Here is an 18142-nt window from a genome sequence, read left to right on the forward strand (position 1 = left end):
GACCTGTGCTGAGAGCACACGCATACTTGTGAATCACAGGGTGTAGACTGGTTAGTGGGACTGGAGGGATAGGGTGCTGTGGTAAAAGCCGTGGAGCGGATGGGGACGAGGGTGGATCCAACTGGTGGGGCATCCCTGGGACTGGCAGGCTGATTCTCTTATCTCCACACCTCTGGGGTCATCAGCCTGTTGAGGGCACAGGGCCCACTGGCGCCAGAGTGCCTATCGTTGTTCACTCAGAGATGCCCTCAGGCATTGTCCCCAGACCCAAGTACAGTTTAGCCTTGCAGCCGTACAGCAAGTGCAGCTGTGGGGTGGCAAGGCCAGGGGATGGGGGGTTCCTAGTCCTGGCTCTGACCCAGAGGGTCTTCAAGCCTGACGGTGCCCTGGTGGTGCTTGGTTTCCTGGTACAGCATGACCTGCTGGACCCGATAATGGTGAGGGGCTGTGACCAAGATATTGTCCATCTGTGTTTATGTCCCTGTATCTGTGTGGGCCACAAAGCACTCTGGGACATGAGAAAGAGACATGCAAGCTGCAGACTTTTCAGCTTTTATTACAAAAAGAAAGACATGATCCCAGGCCAGTTTTCCAATAAAAGTCACCAACTCAAAAGTCTGACTTGGTCAGGGCCTCTCTGGCTGCGGAGTTGAGCTGGTAGACAGGCGCAGGGCCCCGCTCTGACCACCCAACATTTCATCCTCCCCCGTTCCAGGCTGGACACCCGCGACATAAGTATAAGCGGGTCTTGCAGCTGCTCACTGGGCCTCGTTGAAGCGGGTCACCATTGTCTTGTGCAGCGTCTCCTTGTATGACTCGGTTGAGGTGACCCCATAGGAGCTGCCTCGGGCACCCAAGCCGGAGCCCCGCACCCGTGTCTGGGCCTGTGTGAGGGAGGCAGACTCTGTCAGGTTGAGCGGGGGCCAGGGCTACAGCAGAGTACTGGAGGGTGGGGACGGGATCCCCGCAGACTCACCTCAATGGGAGTCACAATGCCCTGTTTTTTGCGGCCCAGGCCACTGCCCTCTTTCCAGCCCATAGCCTGGAGCATGCGACTGCCAATGTTGTCACTGCCCAGCCCATCCCGCGTGGGCTGCTCAAAGTCCCTGCAGGAGACAGTGACACAGTGTGAGTGACTGGCCTGCCAGCCCCAGGCCCCCGACCTGGCCCCGGGCACTCACACAGAGGCCGCAGACATGCCGCTATACTTCCTCCTCTTGGGCTCCGGCGGCTCAGGGATGCCATACTTCTCTCTGCGTTCAGCTGCACGGTCCCGGTACTTCATTTGCTGAAAGAGTGTGTGTGAGAATGAAGGAGCTGATCGCTATTTGCAGGAAACATGGGCACAGCTGGGGGGCCCCCACAGGGAGCTAGATCTGGCGAACAGATCTGTGGTCCTGTAAATGCCAGCAGCCAGCATGGGGGAATCGGGAAGAAGCCTTGCAGGGATAGGACGCGAGGTGGCTGATGGCAGCCAGGCTGTGTCTAGCTGAGGAACCTGAGCGCCAGCTGCCTGCACGGATGGAGCGCTTGGTAAGGGACGGAGGGATGGAGCCCAGGAGTGGGTCACACCTCACCTCCATGTCGTTCTTCTCAAGTGCCTCCAGCTCATTTTCTGACAGGTGGGCTCGCCGGTGAATCTCAAGGTTTTGCTGCAAGGAGGACAGGAGGAGGAGTGAAGCGGCTGGGCCGGGCCAGGACAGGGCTCCCTGCCAAGCCTCCCTCGGTCACCTTGTGGAGCCCGGAGAGCTGCTGGTGCCGGATGAGCGCCTCCTTGCTGGGGAACTGGCGCCGGCAGAGCAGGCAGGCCAGCTTCTGCCAGTCGGTGAGCTTCTCCTCCCGCTCTGGGCCCCCGCGCTCCTGCTCCTCCTCACTGTCACTCTCCCCGCTGTAGGCCGCCACCAGCCCCCTCGGTGGGCTCTGAAAAAGGTGAGGGTGAGAGGTCAGGCCTGGCTAGCTCAGAGCCCTGCCCTTCTTTCCACCCTGGGCACTCACTGGGCGGTCATCACTGGCGAGTTTTGGGAGGTCCATGCTGGTGTGCTGTCTCTCGGCTAGTGCTCCCTGGGGTGGAGGGACACAGAAATTCAGAGACTCCACGGAAGGACCAAAGGGATGACAAGACTGGGGGCAGGGCGCGGATGGACAGCCACACACACCTTCTTCTCGAGGATGGCGTAGCCGGCATCTGCAGTGGCCGACTCGCGCCTTTCATCGTCTCGTAGGGAACTGATGGGCTGGAAGCTGTTTTTGAAGTTTTCTTTTTGCTTGTTGAGGCTGCGGGCCCAGCGTTCCATATCCTTGGCAATCTAAGGGCGAGGGTGGGGGTGAGGCTCTTAGGAATCCTCCAACTGCTGGGGTCACCAACTCCAACCTCTGCCCTTGCAGCAGTCCGACCCTTCCTGCCCTGCAGCCTCAAGCAGAAGGTGAGAGAGGCGGAGGTGAAAGTCCCCATTTCTCTGTCATCCTGTCATCGGTGCTCCTCAGCAAGCCCCTCCCCGGCTGTGCCCCCATTCTCCTCATGGGCACCCACGCTATTAGGTTTGCCGTGTGTTTTCATTTTATCGTTCTAAAATGCATAGAATGGCTTGCTCTGTGTATAATTTTAATTTACAAGTGTGATACTATGCCATGTTCCATGTCGTTGCCCAACCCCGACCCCCAGGCACAACACCATTTTTAGAATTTACCGGGTGGCCAAAGGAACACGTAGTTCTTGCTTCTAAGTGTTGCACCCAGACTGTCACACTCTTCCTCCACAGACAAGACACTGAGGTTCCCTCCAACTGCCCACCACCACAGAACACTGCGATGGTTGTCTTCCTGCCCACCCCCTGATGGGCCCGTGAGAAGTTCTCTGGGATATATATACACAGACAGACACGGACACACCCTCAGGTGGGGTTCTGGGCCCAAAGGAGCATGCATGCGCATTTGTTTCCACAGGCAGGGCTAGCCTGGCTTCAGGCGTGCCCACACCAGCCCACATTGCCACCAACAGCACAAAGGTTCCCACCAGGGGATGGGAAAGCAGACAGGGCACACTTGGATGACACTGGCCACCTCAGGGAGGTGGGCAGCCCTACCATGTACCTGGTAGGGAGATGGCCCTGGCTCAAGGTCACGCAGCAAAGAGCAGAGCCGGACCGGGAGCCTGATCTCTCCGGAGCACAACTACTGCCCACGTGCACATCTACTGCCATCCCCTCCCTTGGCAGTGGAGGATAACAGATGACAGAATGGCACTCATCAGAAGACACCTAACGGCCAGCCAGTGACTGCTGGACTCCCAGTGTTCACCTGTTGGGCCGTCTTGGTCTTGTGCTTTTCCTTCTTCTCTTTGCCCTCCTTTGAGGGCGCCCCCGTTTCCTTATGCCCATCAGCTGACTGCTCCAGGGCAGGAACATAGGTCCGCCTTTCCCCATCCCAGTACAGGTACTGCTGGCTCTGAGCATTGTAGTAGTACTGGGGGAGGTGGGGGAGAAGGGGCGTGAGGGAAGACCTCGAGGAGGGGACTGCAGACCCCGCCCACTCCCCAGACTGCCCTATCACCTGAGAGTTGGGGTCGTAGTAGAGGCCAGTCTGGGGGTCATAGTAGTAGCCAGATGTCTCGTCGTACTGGTAGGTGGAGACGTCAGGAACAGCTGGAGAGTGAGAAGGGGGGTCGCACTCCTCTCTGCTTTGTTAAGGAACTCCCCACCCCTCACCGCAGGCCATGGCTACTCACGGTACTGGCTGTAGGGCTCCTGGGCAGAGGGGCTCGTGGCTGGTGGCAGGGAAGAGCTGGGATGGCTGGGGCTCTGGAGCTCAGATTTGAGCACAGCGGGTGACATGATGGTGTATGACTAGTCACAGGGCAAGACAGGGGAACAGGCCTCAGTGTCTACCAGTGCCCCCATGGCCCCCAGGACCTCCCTTGATTTTCCTCACCTGGCTGTTGGCAGCAGTGCCCTGGCTGCCGCTCGCTTCAGCTGCTGACTGCTGGTAGACGCCAGGGGTGGCACCAGGCTGGGTGCGGGAGAAAGCCTGCAGGGACACAGAGTCTGCCCCAGGCTCCAGGGAGGCCTCGGGACCTGTAAAGGGGGACAGGGAAAAAGGAGAATGTGAATGGCAGGGCCCAGGACCCTATGCTTGCCAGTCCCCACCATGGGCTCAGGGAGAGATGCTGAGGCTAACCTGCTCCGGCCGGGTCCCCTTTGGTTCCAGTGATGCCGGGGCCCTTCGCGCCCTTGAGGTAGCCATGGGCATAGAGAGAGGACTCTGTGCCCTGGCTGCCGCCATAGCCCTCATCCTGTTGGTAGTAGCTGTAGTCGACCGGTGGCTCCTCGGGGGTGGCCCAGGCACCCTCCCCACCCTGGGAGGCCTGAGGGGCAGGTGGGAGGGGTTCATTAGCAGAGGAGGGGGCACAGAGGGGAGGGGAACCGGCTAAGAGACGTCTGCCCACAGGTGAAGCAAGTGTCTGCTGACAGAAAGCATGCAGCCCTCAAACAAGGGCCACCCGGCCAGAGCAGAGCAGGATGGTGACAAAAACAAGACTGGAACAAAGACACACGCCAAAACACTCCCAGGGCTGACACTGGTACGTGTGTTGCATGATACATGTGTTGGGTGTCAGACCAAGGAAGATACCATCCTCCCCTTCTTTATTCTCATCTGCCAATTTTCTTACAGCCACTTATAAATTCCCTTTTATCAAGAAAGGTTGTAACAATTCAGGATGATATATAACTACCAAACAGAACAGAAAAGCAGCCGCGACGGCGCTGAAAAGGAAAGCCTGGGAGGAGGTGCCTGGGAAGGGAGCTGCAGTGAGGACCCCACAGACCCCACCGGCGACCACTGTGAGAGGTTTTCGGGGCCACAGGAAGCCAAAACAGCAAGCCAGACCTCCTGTTTGCAGATAGGGAGTGGGAGGGTGGAGGTGGCCCAGGTACAGGGATGCTGGGGTGGAGGGGAGTCTCTGAGTACCTGCGAGATGGCCCACTGGGCTGCGGCAATGGCAGTGCTGGCCACAGAGGCAGCATTGATGCGACTGCCTTCGTTGGAGGCCATGTCCCTGGGGAGGATGTCAGAGACTGGGAGTGAGACAGGAGGCCCCAAACTGGGGGGCAAGCTGGGAAAGGACACAGGTGGGGTCCTGACCTCTTAGAACCCTTGGCAAACTCAACGTTGATGGTCTTGCCATCGATGGTGAGCGGCGGGTGCAGGGCCTGCAGGATCTGCAGCAGCTGGGCTGCCTCCTGGGGGAGGAGGGGTGGGGGGCAGGGGCAGAAGGGTCAGGCCCGGGGAGGTCCCCGGCTCCACTGCCCCATTTCCAGGCTTGGGGCCGCGGTGGGGGGCTAGGGTCAGGGTCCCTCCTCCCTGCCCCGGGGGCCGGGATCCTGGCTGCCCGGCCCCCCCCTGTGCCGCCCTCACCACGATGGTGGAGAGCTGGATGAAGGCAAAGCCACGGTTCAGTTGGGTCTGCTTGTCCTTGATGACGCGTACGTTGGAGGAGGACAGCACTGCGTAGGGTGCCAGGGCCCCCAGGATGGAGTCCATGGTGCTGTGTGGGTTCAGGTTGCGCAAAATGATGGCTGCAGGAAGGGCCCAGCATTAGGGAGCAGCCCTGATATTCCGCCCCGGCCCTGCCCTCCAGTAGCTCCCCACTGCTCCCTCTCCCCTGGCCTCCGCGTCCTTGCGCTTGCTGCTTCCCCTCACCTCTTCCTCTCAGATAAACTCTGCTTGTCAGTCCAAGTCCCAGCTCAGGCGCCCACCTGCTGAGAACCTTCTCAACACACCCCCAAAGTCGAGTGTGGCAATGCTCTTCCTCTGCTTTCCCTACATTACATGTCTGTCCCCCCACCAGGCAGAAGCCCCTGGGAGGATGAAGTCCTCGTCACCACCATCTCTCTGGCCTTGGAGAGCCCAGCCTAGACACCCTAGGGCAGGGAGGAAGGAAGGAACAACTGACTCACTGTCGTTGGCGTTCTCTGAGCTCGGCTCCGAGCCCTGTGACAGGGCCTGGGAGGCCAGCACTCCCTGGGCCTGGTAGGGCTGTGGCAGGGGCAGCAGGCCCTGGCTTAGCTCCCGACCACCCAGTGGTAGCGTCTGCTGATCCAACCTTGCGCCCAGGGGCAGCTTCTGCTCTGCCTCTGTCAGGGGCGGCAGAAGACAGGCCAGTGACAAAGGGGGAGGGGGCTCCCAGGCTGGTCTCCCTCCTCCCAGAGCACTGGCCCCTCACCCTTCTCCCCCTTCCCAGCAACGTCCCGGGGAAGAGGGAGGTAGAAGGGCCATACCTGACTTGGGCACACCACATTTGAAGCACTTCTCACGGCGTTTGAAGTTCTGGACGCCACACTGCGAGGCACAGGCCAGGCTATCAGAGGGGGTGGGGCTTTCCACTGCGCCCTCCAAACGTGGATCCAGAGATCCCCCAGGGAACCCGCCACGCCCCGGGAAGGTCCCAGGGTCAGGGGTGGCAGGCGGCTTTGGGGCTCCGGCTGTCATCCTCGGTCCCGTGAATCTTCCCTTTACATGGTCTCAAATTTGTCCTCAGTGCCAACCCCTCAACTCAGGAATCCATAACTCCCCCACCTCTGTTACCAACTGCCGCCTGCTCCGAGGTACCAACTCCCAGAAATGCCCCCACCTCCAAAGTCCCTTTGGTAGGTTCCTCTTCCCAAAATGTACTTCCCTATTCAGAAACCTTTGTTATTTCTATCCCTGAAAGCCAGCAGCCCCTCTCTTGCCAGACTCCCACCCCTCCTTCATCTCGAGGACTGGGTTGGATCCTGCCATTCTTGAGAAATAAATCTGCCTGGGATATTGCAGCTCTGGAGACCCCCAGCTTTCACCACATTTCTATCTCTGATCCATGGTCAGGTACTAAGCACTGCTCCCGTGCCAGGCTCCGTGCAGGACGTGGCCTCTGCCCTCCTGGCCTAACAGTGGGGAGCAGATGTAGCACAGAGGGGCAGCAGGTGAGTCTGTAGAAATGGTCCCCCGCAGGGGCTCTGGGAGGGGAGCGGGCCTAGAGGCCCAGCTCACTCAGCTGGGTATAGTCATCAGGGCTGTTTGATCTGGGAGGTCCAAGAGTTTGGTTTGGTTTTTCTGGGAAGCGACTGCTGGCGGAGGCAGCAAGAGATTTTGTGTAGGAGGGTGAGGAGAGAGGCAAAAGCAAAGGCTGGACAGGGAAGGTGACACTAGATCACAGAGGGTAGTCACACTCAAGCTCAGAGTTGTGGGGGGGTTTTCAGCAGAGGAGGAGGGACGTGGTCAGAAGTGGTTTTGAGGAATGTCACCAGTGAGGGAGTGGGAGAAAGAGGCAAGAGGCCAGCACACCAGAGAGGGGCCTGTGGCGACTGTGTGGGGGAGGAGGTGAGGGCTGGCCTGAGCAGTGGGAATGGCAAGAGGGGGCGTTTCTGTGATGGAAGTGACAAGACTGGAGAGCAACAGGGTGTGGTGGATAAAGGAGAGAAAAGAAGAGAATCCCCTAGTTTCAAGGAGTATCTGAAAATACAGGAGGGATGGAGTCCTCCCGTCACTCTGTCCCTACCTCTCCAGAGAGGTTGGACACCCACCTTCTGATATTACTTTTTTGGTTTTGAAATAAGCAGGAACCACTCCCCTTACTGGGCAGAGCTCCTCTTGGGGAGAGGGCCTCCGCAAGCTCTCAGGTCTCCCCTTAGGTCTCAGGGCTGCCAGCCGGCTGCAGGAGGTGAGGCTATAGAGTCCCAAGGCTGCTTGTGAGGCTAGCCCCAGGGGAGATCTGAACTCACGGTGGCATCCATGGCCCACGATCAGGAGCAAGGCACAACTCAAGGTTCCATCTCTCTGAGCCTCAGGCTCCTCTTAGGGAATATGACTGCAAAGAGCTACAGCTTGTACCCTCAGTCTCAGGCGGACATGGCTTTGTCAGAGTTTGGGTCACCTGACACTGGCTCTCAGAACACACTACACGTTCCTTCAGGACAAGAGCTGACACTGAACATTGTTAACAGCAGGCCAGGTGTCGTTCCAAGTGTTACCCTCTCATCACCACATTTCAATCCTCCCAACCACCTTTGGGGAGCGGGGTCATTGGTATTTGCATCGTAGAGATGGGGAGAGTGAGGCAAAGAGAGGTTAAATACCCTGACGAAAATCAAGGCAGATTTGGGAGAGTCTAACTTCAGCTAGTCTGGTTCTGAAGCCCACATTTTATAGATCACATTATGCCTCCACTGTCACTAGTCACTTACATAAACATCTGTTTCAAGTCTACTGGGGCTTCAGGCAAGATCGTGCCGCATGAGGGCAGAGCCTGGCGCCAAGTGAAAGCTCAGTACAAACTGGTGGGTGGGTGGCAAGGAGCAGCGCTGCTTGAGCTGAGCCAGTCCTCCACACCCACGCCACTCAGAGGCCCCGGGGAGACAGAGACGTTGCCACCGCCCCTGTACCTTATTACACAGCCAGTCCTCATTGATCTTGGGCTTGGGGTCGCTGTAGTGCATGGACACCTTCTGGCCCAGGATGTTGAGGGAGTGCTGCAGGGAAAAGCAGAGCACAGTGAGGCCTGGGCAGCAGTGCCCCACGCACCGTCTCAGCACAGGAGAAGAGAGTGAGCGAGCCCTTCAGCTGGATGGATGAGGGACAGGGAACGGAGGGAGGTCGGAGAACTGACGAGGGAAGAAGGAAGGGAAGGAGGGAGGGAAAGCGCCACAGCCCTCGGGCGCAGCTGTTTGCTGCCTTTCCGGGCACGCGCACGCACACGTGAACACACGCCACCAGGCACACAGTGCTCAGCTGCCCGAAGCTTGCCGGACAGCGGGGGAAACCCCCACTCGGCCCTGACACTGCCAGGCCACACCCAGGGCCAGCACTACACAGGCTACACTTGGGATGAGGGGGGACTGGGAGGGGAGGGGAGGGAGAGGAGGGGAGAGAAAGAGAGAAAGAGAGAGTGCACGCGCACTAGTGCTGGAGAAGGGGAAAAAGAAAGAGCCATATTTAAAAGATGGACGGTCCTGCTGTAAGGCTGTCTTCCCGTGGCTGGCTGGGTCCTGGGCCCATGGCACTAGCCTGTGGACCGGCAGAGATGGCCCCAGGGCCGCCCCTGCTGAGCCTCCCTTCGACCACATCGCCCCTTCCTCCCCTGAGGCTTTCCTTCAGTGCCCCACACCAGTGAGCTGGGCTCTGGGTGGGCGAGCAGAAGCTTTGGGTCTCTGAAGGTCCCAAAGCTGCTGGGTTGGGAGCCCGTGCCAGGCTGGGGGAGCAGGCTCCCCTCCCTTCCGGACAGCACGGCTCCTCGCTGAGAGGGCAGGCCTGTCCCTAGTGGAGTGGGGCAAGTGGTGACTCCTGTGGGGGCTAGGTGCAGTGGGAGGGGTGGGGTGACCGAAGTGAGTCCTGGTGAATGAAACCATCACTCTTGACTGGTACTTTCGATCAACAGAGCAGTGCTGGCCTGTCTCATGGAAATCAAAGGACCGAACTCACATGCAGGGACAGAGCTGGCAAAACAGGACTTGCTAGTTAGTGTGCCAACAGCTAAATTACCCAATGGCTGGACTTCCAGCGGTGCCCAAGAGTGGAACAGAGTCCTGGCTCTGCCTGACCCCAGAGCAGGGCGGTCCCCCGGGGAGTGGGAACTTAGGTGGAAGAACCCCATCCCCACCCCACCCCCAAGGCAGCCCTTTCTCTGAAAGCTCAGCCAGGAGAGGAAGAGAGGCAGAGCTAGTGCCTGGCCAGTGGGAAGGGCCAGTGGTGAGTGTGGGTTCTTGATGGGAAGCCCAGTGGGTAGCGAGAGATGGGAAGAGGAGATAGTGAGGGTCAGGAAGGGGGAGAGAGAGGGGGTGGGGGGATGGGACACAGGGCCACAGGGCAGGGAACTGTGTCCGTAAGAATCAGGCGATGGGGAGCGCTCGATTACAAAGTAGTATTTGTTTGGGGGGGGGGTTCAAGTGCGGCAAAGCAACCTGATTGGCTTCCATCCATCGTGTAGCGTCCTGCAAGTGACTAAACTCGACGAAGGCGAAGCCCCGGCTCTGACCTGGAGACAGCATTCAGATACAGACGCAGTGGGTTAGTCAACAGCTTTGGACACACGGCGTTCCCGGGGGCGGGACCCGAGGGGAGAGGACTGGGGGGCAGAGAGGGAAGTGGGGAGAGGAAAAAGGAAGAAAGGGAGAGAAAGAAGCAAAGAAAGACCAGGGTGTGGGAGGCAAGGTAGATGGTCGGGAGGCACAGGAAAGAGGGAAGCAGGAGGGAAGAAAACAGAGCTGGAGAGGGGTTGGGGGCAGGGGATACACACACGCCAGCTGGGAAGAAAGACAGAGAGATGGGGCTCAGGCACACCTGCCCGGACAGCCTGGGGTGACAGACATGGAGAGAAGGAGCTGGGAGGGAAAGGGTACAAGGAGAGGTCTCCAGAGAAGGAAGGAGGACAGATGGGCAGGCTGCTGGCTTCACATGGGCCAGAATAAATAACCAAATGGTGGGGCCCAGCACAAGGCCAGGGCAGCCCAGGAGGGGTCCTGTAACAGGTGTTTAATCAAAGGACCAAAAGAGAAGCTGGGCCAGGCTGCTCGAGGAGGCTGGGAAGGCTCTAGGCCCAACAGGAACCAGAGGGAGTTAGGGACAGAAGGTCACCTCAGCCTCACCACAGTCCAGGGAAGGTTGGCCTCACCAGGGAGCCACCTCAGGGCCAAGCTGGGAAGATTACAGCCACCTACAGTCCAGGTCCTCCAAGACAGCAGGAGAATGGGGGCCAGGATCTTCCAGGTAGATCTTAAAGAATCAGCAGGTACCTGGGAGAAGCGCCCAGGGCCACAGAGAGGACTGCACCTGGGACACCGCCTCAGGGAGACCAGAATCCTGTCAGCTTGGCTGGGGTACAGCAGAGCAAGACCTACATGCTATCAAGAGAGACTCCAGGCCTGGCCAGGGCTGGGAAAAGGATCCAGGGCTTGAGACCACGGGAAAGTAGCTCCTTCTTTGGAGGTGCACACACAGGGAGGGCTTAGACACGGCAGGACTTGAGAGGCATGCTTGATCTCCGAAGAAATAACCATTAGGATGCACAGGAGGATGGAATGGTATAATTAAAGAGAGAGAGAGAGAGAAGAGAGAGAGAGAGAGAGAGAGAGAGAGAGAGAGAGAGAGAGAGAGAGAGAGAGAGAGAGAGAGAGAGAAGGAGAGAGGAAGGTGAGAAATAGGCAGAAACTGTAAACTATTCACACAAAATTGAGTGGGTCTAAAATTACAGCGGAAATTTGCTCAAGAAGAGTTAAGTTTTTTGCAGTGACAACAATGCCTATTCTCCACTTGGAGAGATGGAGGCGTGGGGAGGAAAGAGACTGAGAGATGCAGAGAGAAGCCCAGGCAGAACGAGGCCCCACTGTGCCTGCCCTGGGGAGCCTGGGCCAGAGGTCCTGCAGAGACAACCCCCCACCACCCTACTAACCTCAGGCCAGCTCCAAGCAGCCTGCAAGAGGGAGGGAGGGAACAAGTGAGGCCAGCAATCCTGGCTGCTCCTTGGGATGCACCCTTGGACAAGAGCCATCCCCTGCCTCCCCTCTTGGGACACATGGGTGGGGCCGTGTCAGACCTCTTTCTGGTCAGAGGCTGTTAACAGAAAAATGTGGGGGAGAGCAAGGGGCAGGGGAAGGAGAAGAAAGGAGAGGGAAGGAAGGCTACTGGGGGGATGGGGTTACCATCTCAGATACTCAGAGTCCCAAAGAGGAGGTTCCCCAGAGCCTGGCCCTGGCCCTGCCCCCGGGGAGCACTCAGCTCATCTCAGAGCTGCAACCCCTCCCTGACAGCCTCGCACAAGAGGCTACTGGCCGGAGCTGTGAGGAGAATGGGATGAGGGGGAGAGAAGAAGAGAGGGTACCCCCAAGCTGCCCATTCCCAGCTGTGGCAAGAAGGCAGGGTAGGGAGGGTGAGGGAAAAGGCAGAGGCAGGAGGGAGACTCGGAGGCTGAGGCTGGCCAGCGGAAGAGGAGGGTACTAGAACAAAAGCTCACCTGAGGATTTGTTCCGCATCAGCCGGACCTCCCGTGCTTGGACGCCGTGGGACTGTAGCTGGCCACGGATCTGTACGGGGAGATACGGATTGGAGCAAGCTCAGCACGACGGGGCTACTGGGTACCTGAGGCTGGCTGGAGGCCTCCAGGACCCCGGAGGGTCATAGGGGGTGTGCACACACTGTCTCCTCTCCCTCTCTCAGGGCTTTCCCCCAAGTGACCACAGCCCCAGCCCCACACCAGTACCCAGTCTCAGCTTTCAGCCCCAGACTTGCAGAGTGAGTCAAATGAAAAAAAGGGGCGTGGTGCAAGGTGAAGCATGGCAGCGTAACAACCCTCAGGGGTGGAGAACAGCAAGAGAGCAAGCGAGCCAGCAGCTCAAGAATGGTGGGCAGGGGTGGTCTGACAAAGGCTTGGTGCAGCCACAGAGCAAGGAAAGCTGGCAAGCAATTCTGGCCCTTTGCAAAGGGACTGCCCTCCGGCTTGCATCAAGAGAGACCCATGACACAAGTATGAAACTGGGAAGGACTGGGGTCTAAGCAAACCCCAACCATGTGTGCTAGACCATAAATGGAGCAGTAACTTGGGGTGGAAACCAAAAGGCATGGCCGTGGGATTTGGAAAGCTTCCTGGATGACCTAAGCCAGAGGGAAGCTGCAGATGCAATTTGGGATTTGGACCAGGCGAGGCAGAGTCTCTAGGCCAGTGGTGCCTCTCGCAAGCGACTGGGAGCCTGTGCTGGGCATTCTTGGGCAGCAGCCTTAATGCCTCTGGGCCTCAGTTTCCTCATCAGGTTCAACAACAGAAGGGAAATTAAACATACACATACAAGGATGAAAAAGAAAGACATAGAGGAGCAGATCAGGACTGCTAACACTCAGGGAGAGCTCAGGAAACAGCTAGAATGTGGGCTCTGGGGTTCAGCTGTCCAGGTTCAGACCCCAACTCTGCTGTGCCACTCACTGGCTGTGGGACCTGAGGCAAACTGCTTCACTGCTGGGGGCCTGGCTTCCTCATCCGTAGAATGAAAATACAAAGAGTACCTTCCCTACAGGGTGGCTGTGCAGATTAAATCAGACCTGACATGTGGCCCACCCTGTGATAAATCCTCCACATATGTCAGCACTCAGTTACCGTCTGACCCAGAACAGTGCAGGTGGGCCAGACCTGAAAGCTCTCAAACACACAGGTGGGATTTTCTCTGCGACAACATTGGCAGCCAGCAGGTTTCAGAGGAGAGATGAGCAGAGAATTCACGGTCAGTGGGGAGGAGGAGAACTGGGGAGGCTAGTGAGGAGGCTGTTCTAGTGGCCCACTTGGGGTTTTCCCGCTCTCTAGGAGAGGTCTGCACGAGAAGGGAGGAGGATCGGAGGGAACGTCACACAGGAAAACAGGGTGGGAAGGCTGCAGCAGCAATGAAGTCAAAGGAGAACCCAAGGCTCTGTGGTCGTGCCAGTGAGGAGATCTGATGCTGCTGGCAAAAGAGGGTGGAGGGCGGGGAATGAGAATAAAACCTCAGAAAATCCCACGGGGGACCTCCCCACCCCCCCAGGCCGCAGGGTCTCCGCATCATCTCTGCCACCAGAAATATCTGGCACTGGGACTGGTGAGCATCTGGCCTTTGATGGACATTTGCAGAATGGATGGATGGCCAGTGGAATGTGCAGAAGGAATGCTCTGTTCCCTCCCCCACCCACCACCACAGCCCCTGGGCCAAGTCAGCCTATCCAACGCTCCTCCCTTCCAGACTAGGAGACAACAGGGCCTACCCAGGGGACGGATCAGTGCTGGCGGACAGAAACTAGTGGGGATAAGGCATGAAAGGTGCTGAGGTTGGGGGTAAGGGAGAAGCTGAGGGCCCTGGGGGAGACCCAGCCTGGCCTCCTGCTCTGCCACCTGCCCAGGGACACGGGGGGCACGTACGTCATCCTCAGTGGCTGCCTGTGGCAGCATCCTCAGCATGACGATGTTACTGGCCTTCTCCTCCTCCTCCTCCTCCTCCTCCTCCTCCTCCTCCTCCCCTTGCTCGGTCCGATAGTCCTGGTCCCGATAGTCGCCGTCTCGGGGGAAGCCTGGTGGGCCGGTGGGGCTGTGCCTGTGCCGCCGCCGCCGCCTACGCTGAGTCTCGGAGCCCGGGGAGGCCTCGTAGGAATCCTGGCCAACAGAATGAGATGAGAGACACCAGACGGGCAGTCAGTCTGGGGTGGGCCTAGGAGCTGGCCGCTGGCTCTCCGAGGCAGGCAGGCTCTGAAAGCCAGGGGTGGGCGGGCTCCGGCTAAAGGCTTGGGGCAGGCAAGGTGGGTAGGCCCTGGACTGCAACCCTTCTGGGGTTGGAGATTGTCCCCAGGATGCTTTTGGGGGATGCTTTGGTGGGGAGTGGGGAGAGGCCGGTGGCAGTATTGGTGTGGGAGAGGAACTCCCACAGACAGGTGACCAGACACCATTTAAAACCTCCTTGGGAAGAGACCATTTGGGGTTGGCACACTAAACCCTGCTCTGTTTCTCCCCCATCCTCCCTCGCCAGCTCAGCTAGCATGTGCACAACTGTTCCTTGTGCCATGGAAGGCCACACCTCGCTTAAGATTCCCAGCCTGGGCCCTGCCACCAAGTCGTGGGTTTAGGAATAGCTTAAGACCTCAGCCAGAGCCAGCTAGCAGGGGCTGGCAAAGGTGCAAGGGCTACAGCGCTGCCCTCCGGTCCCTGATCCTCTGCCTGGCCAGTCCTCCATCACCACCAGGCTCTCTCCTAACAGGGTGTGGTCACTGGATTCCTGGGCGTTGCCCAAACCACCCTTTCAGGACTAAGCAAGCCAGGCCTGGGTCCACACCCCTCCTGCCCTCACGGAGGCCAGATAACTCAGCGCTCCACTCTTCCTGGTCCACCCAGGGCCCAGCCAGTGTCCTGGAGACATCCAGGCACAGCTCACAGCTGCCACTGAGGAAGCTTAGTTGCCCACCACAGGGGTCTTTCCACTGGACCCCCCGGAGAGTGGCTGGCAGCCCACACTCTGCTTCCCACTGGAAAGGAGAGCTGTCTGCCTGTGTGGACCAGGGCCCTGACACCCCCTCAACTTGGGGTTCCCATAAGGCAAGGCTGCTTCTTCCCGTCAGATGGGGGCTCCCTGATGGTGAGCATCATGCTTCCCCACTCAGGCCAGGGCTAACTATCCAAAACGGAAATGGCTAGCTTCTGAGCTCAAAGGAGAGGCCTGAGGGGACTTCCCCTTCTGTCTAGAGGCTCTGCCACCACTGGGAATGCCCACGGTCAGCCCCCGAGAGCTGCTCTGCTTGGTGATATCCAAGTGATATTCAAGCGCCCTCCCAACCCTAGATGCCGGGTCCCCAAATTGGCTGGGAGCAGGCAGTATAGGGCTTGCAGTGAACCCTGAACAACAGGGAAGAAGGGAGACAGGTGGTGGCCAGGGGCCCTCAGAAGTATAGAGCCAAGCACGTGGAAGTTAGGGAGACCCAACTTGGGAGAGGAGCCCTCAGAGAGGGGAGTGGGGACAGACCCTCCAGGTGAGGCAAAGCCACCGAGCACAGTCTGAAGGCATGGGAGCTGAGAGCTACCTGCACACGGTGCTGCAGCCAGACAGAGGCCCTGCGGGAGCTGGCCCTCCCCTACCCTCACCTCTGCACTCTGCTCCTCAGACGAGTCGTCATAGTCGTGCTTGCCCTCCTGGCTGCCATACTCGCGGGGATATGAGCGGTAGTCCATGTCCCGGTAGTCGTGATCCCGGCTGCGGTTCTCCCCGCCATCATCCTGTGAACGATCGGCGGCTCCGTAACGGCCAGTCCTGTCTCCACGACCCCCTCTGGGGAAAGAAGGATGGGGAGGGAAGAGAGGGCAGTCCTTTCTGAAAGGTGCGAGAGGTGAGAGTGACCCCACCCGCCCCCTCCCTCTAGACCCTCAGCCCCGCCCCCTGACAGAGATCCCTACATGCTGACCCTGTGGGGCAAGCTGGCTCCCACCTCTCCCTCAAATCTAACCCACTTCTCTCCTTCCCCTCCCCACCTCTCCATTCCCTCACTGGGCCCTCAGATGTGGAACCCCGACTGGTCCCCTCACCTCCACCCAGGCCTCCCCTAGTTCACTCTCTATACCCCAAATGTAAGTGAGGGTTTCACAAGGCTAAGTCAATCAAGCCCAACCATATTACTCCTTACGAAACACCAAAATGCTCACCAAGGTCCTACAAGGTCTGCAGGGTCCTCCGGGATGAGGTCCCTGCCGACCTCTTTCCTTCCACCTCATCGTGCACTGCGCTAGCCTGCCCCTCTGTTCCACGGTCACCTTGCTAGCACTGGCAGCTGTTTGTACGTATGTATGTATGTATGTATGTATTTATTTTGCGCGGGCTTTTCTCTGGTTGCGGCGAGCGGAGGCTACTCTGCGTTGCAGTACGCGGGCTTCTCATTGTATGTATGTATTTATTTCGCACGGGCTCTTCTCTGGTTGCGGCGAGTGGAGGCTACTCTGCGTTGCAGTACGCGGGCTTCTCATTGTATGTATGTATCTATTTATTTCGCGCGGGCGCTACTCTTCATTGTGGTACGCGGGCTTCTCATTGTATGTATGTATGTATGTATGTATTTATTTATTTTGTGCGGGCGCTACTCTTCGTTGTGGTACGCGGGCTTCTCATTGTATGTATGTATGTATCTATTTATTTATTTATTTCGCGCGGGCTTTTCTCTGGTTGCGGCGAGCGGAGGCTACTCTTCGTTGCGGTACGACGCGGGCTTCTCCTACGTATGTATGTATGGACGTATGTATTTCGCGTGGGCTTTTCTCTGGTTGTGGCGAGCAGAGGCTACTCTTCGTTGTGGTACGCGGGCTTCTCATTGTATGTATGTATGCATTTATTTCGCGTGGGCTTTTCTCTGGTTGGCGCAAGCAGGGCCTACTCTTTGTTGTGGTGCGCGGGCTTCTCATTGCGGTGGCTTCTCTTGTTGCGGAACACGGGCTCTAGGCATGCGGGCTTCAGCAGTTGTGGCGCATGGGCTCAGTAGTCGTGGCTCGTGGGCTCTAGAGTGCAGGCTCAGTATTTGTGGCACATGGGCTTAGTTGCTCCGCGGCATGTGGGATCTTCCTGGACCAGGGCTCGAACCCGTGTCCCCTGCACTGGCAGGCGGATTCTTAACCACTGCGCCACGAGCAAAGCCCCTGGCAGCTGTTTTGTTAAAATTTCTCCTACTGCAATAACTGTAAAATAATTATCTCAACATTGATTTAATGTGCATTTCTTTGATGATTTAAAAAATTACTAGGCTGAGTTTTGGGAGATGAGGGAACCACCTGTTCGGTTCACTGCCCTATTCCCCAAAGCTTAGCTTAGTGCCTAATACTCAGCAGGTGCCCAATAATTATTCTTTGATAAAATAATGACTCTAAAGAGCACTGAGGAACCATTGGACCACCAGGAAACTCCCTCTAAAAGTATTCTAAAAGCAACCAATACATATCTACTTAAAACAAGACAAAAATGGACACCACCATAGACTACTACTAGTAGGATCCCAATCCTGATACTAGAATATCCATTATCAACACCATTATTAACATTATTCTAAGATACTCGCTATTAAACAATTAAACAAAGGAAAAAAAAAGATTAAAAGCTGGAAAGGAAAAGGTAAAATTACCATTACTTGTAGATGATATGAGGATGTATCTGCCTAAGCCTAAGAGAATCAACTGAGAAATGATTATAAATAATAAGATAAATCAGTAAAGATGCTGGGTTCAAAATTAATATGCAGAAATAAATATTGTGCATGTATTCAGAGAGCCACTGTTTAGAAATAGAAAGATCCCAAGTATCACTGCATCCAAAAGGTTAAATACCTAGACATGTGCAAGATCTTATGACTATACTTCACACATATAAGCCAGGATACATTTGAAATGGGTCAAAGATTTAAATGGAAGAAATTAAACCATAGAGGAAAAGAAGAATAAAACACGAGATAGTTTTTTGATAATCCTGAAATGGGGAAAACTATGACCCAAATCCAGAAGCCACAGAAGAAAAGACTATTTTTTTTTTTTTTTTTTTTTTTTTTGCGGTACGCGGGCCTCTCACTGTTGTGGCCTCTCCCTTTGCGGAGCACAGGCTCCGGACGTGCAGGCTCAGCGGCCACGGCTCACGGGCCTAGCCGC

The 18142-nt window shown here is 57.2% G+C and overlaps 1 protein-coding gene across 7 annotated transcripts in view; it reads right to left on the minus strand.

Annotated features, from left to right (window-relative positions):
* Positions 1-539: 539 nt before the first annotated feature.
* RBM10 (RNA binding motif protein 10) overlaps positions 540-18142 on the minus strand; it is a 30454-nt gene continuing 12851 nt past the window's right edge. For 2 of the 7 annotated variants that reach the window (XM_007104168.4, XM_028482688.2), the window contains 22 exons: positions 15611-15794; positions 13904-14134; positions 11981-12050; positions 9933-10006; positions 8418-8504; positions 6276-6336; positions 5955-6131; positions 5413-5573; positions 5140-5237; positions 4966-5053; positions 4174-4360; positions 3928-4070; positions 3725-3842; positions 3550-3641; positions 3298-3462; positions 2157-2306; positions 1996-2061; positions 1732-1920; positions 1578-1652; positions 1182-1288; positions 977-1106; positions 540-884 (listed from right to left, as the gene is read on the minus strand). In XM_007104168.4, the coding sequence (XP_007104230.1) occupies positions 759-884; positions 977-1106; positions 1182-1288; positions 1578-1652; positions 1732-1920; positions 1996-2061; positions 2157-2306; positions 3298-3462; positions 3550-3641; positions 3725-3842; positions 3928-4070; positions 4174-4360; positions 4966-5053; positions 5140-5237; positions 5413-5573; positions 5955-6131; positions 6276-6336; positions 8418-8504; positions 9933-10006; positions 11981-12050; positions 13904-14134; positions 15611-15794 (2779 nt within the window). In that variant the 3' untranslated portion in view covers positions 540-758. Of the gene's footprint in view, positions 885-976; positions 1107-1181; positions 1289-1577; positions 1653-1731; positions 1921-1995; positions 2062-2156; positions 2307-3297; positions 3463-3549; positions 3642-3724; positions 3843-3927; positions 4071-4173; positions 4361-4965; positions 5054-5139; positions 5238-5412; positions 5574-5954; positions 6132-6275; positions 6337-8417; positions 8505-9932; positions 10007-11980; positions 12051-13903; positions 14135-15610; positions 15837-18142 lie in introns of all 7 variants that reach the window. The other 5 variants (XM_028482684.2, XM_028482685.2, XM_055081871.1 and 2 more) reach the window with 5 other exon arrangements.

Source organism: Physeter macrocephalus, chromosome 21 (genome assembly GCF_002837175.3).
Source record: "Physeter macrocephalus isolate SW-GA chromosome 21, ASM283717v5, whole genome shotgun sequence".
Taxonomy (NCBI): domain Eukaryota; kingdom Metazoa; phylum Chordata; class Mammalia; order Artiodactyla; family Physeteridae; genus Physeter; species Physeter macrocephalus.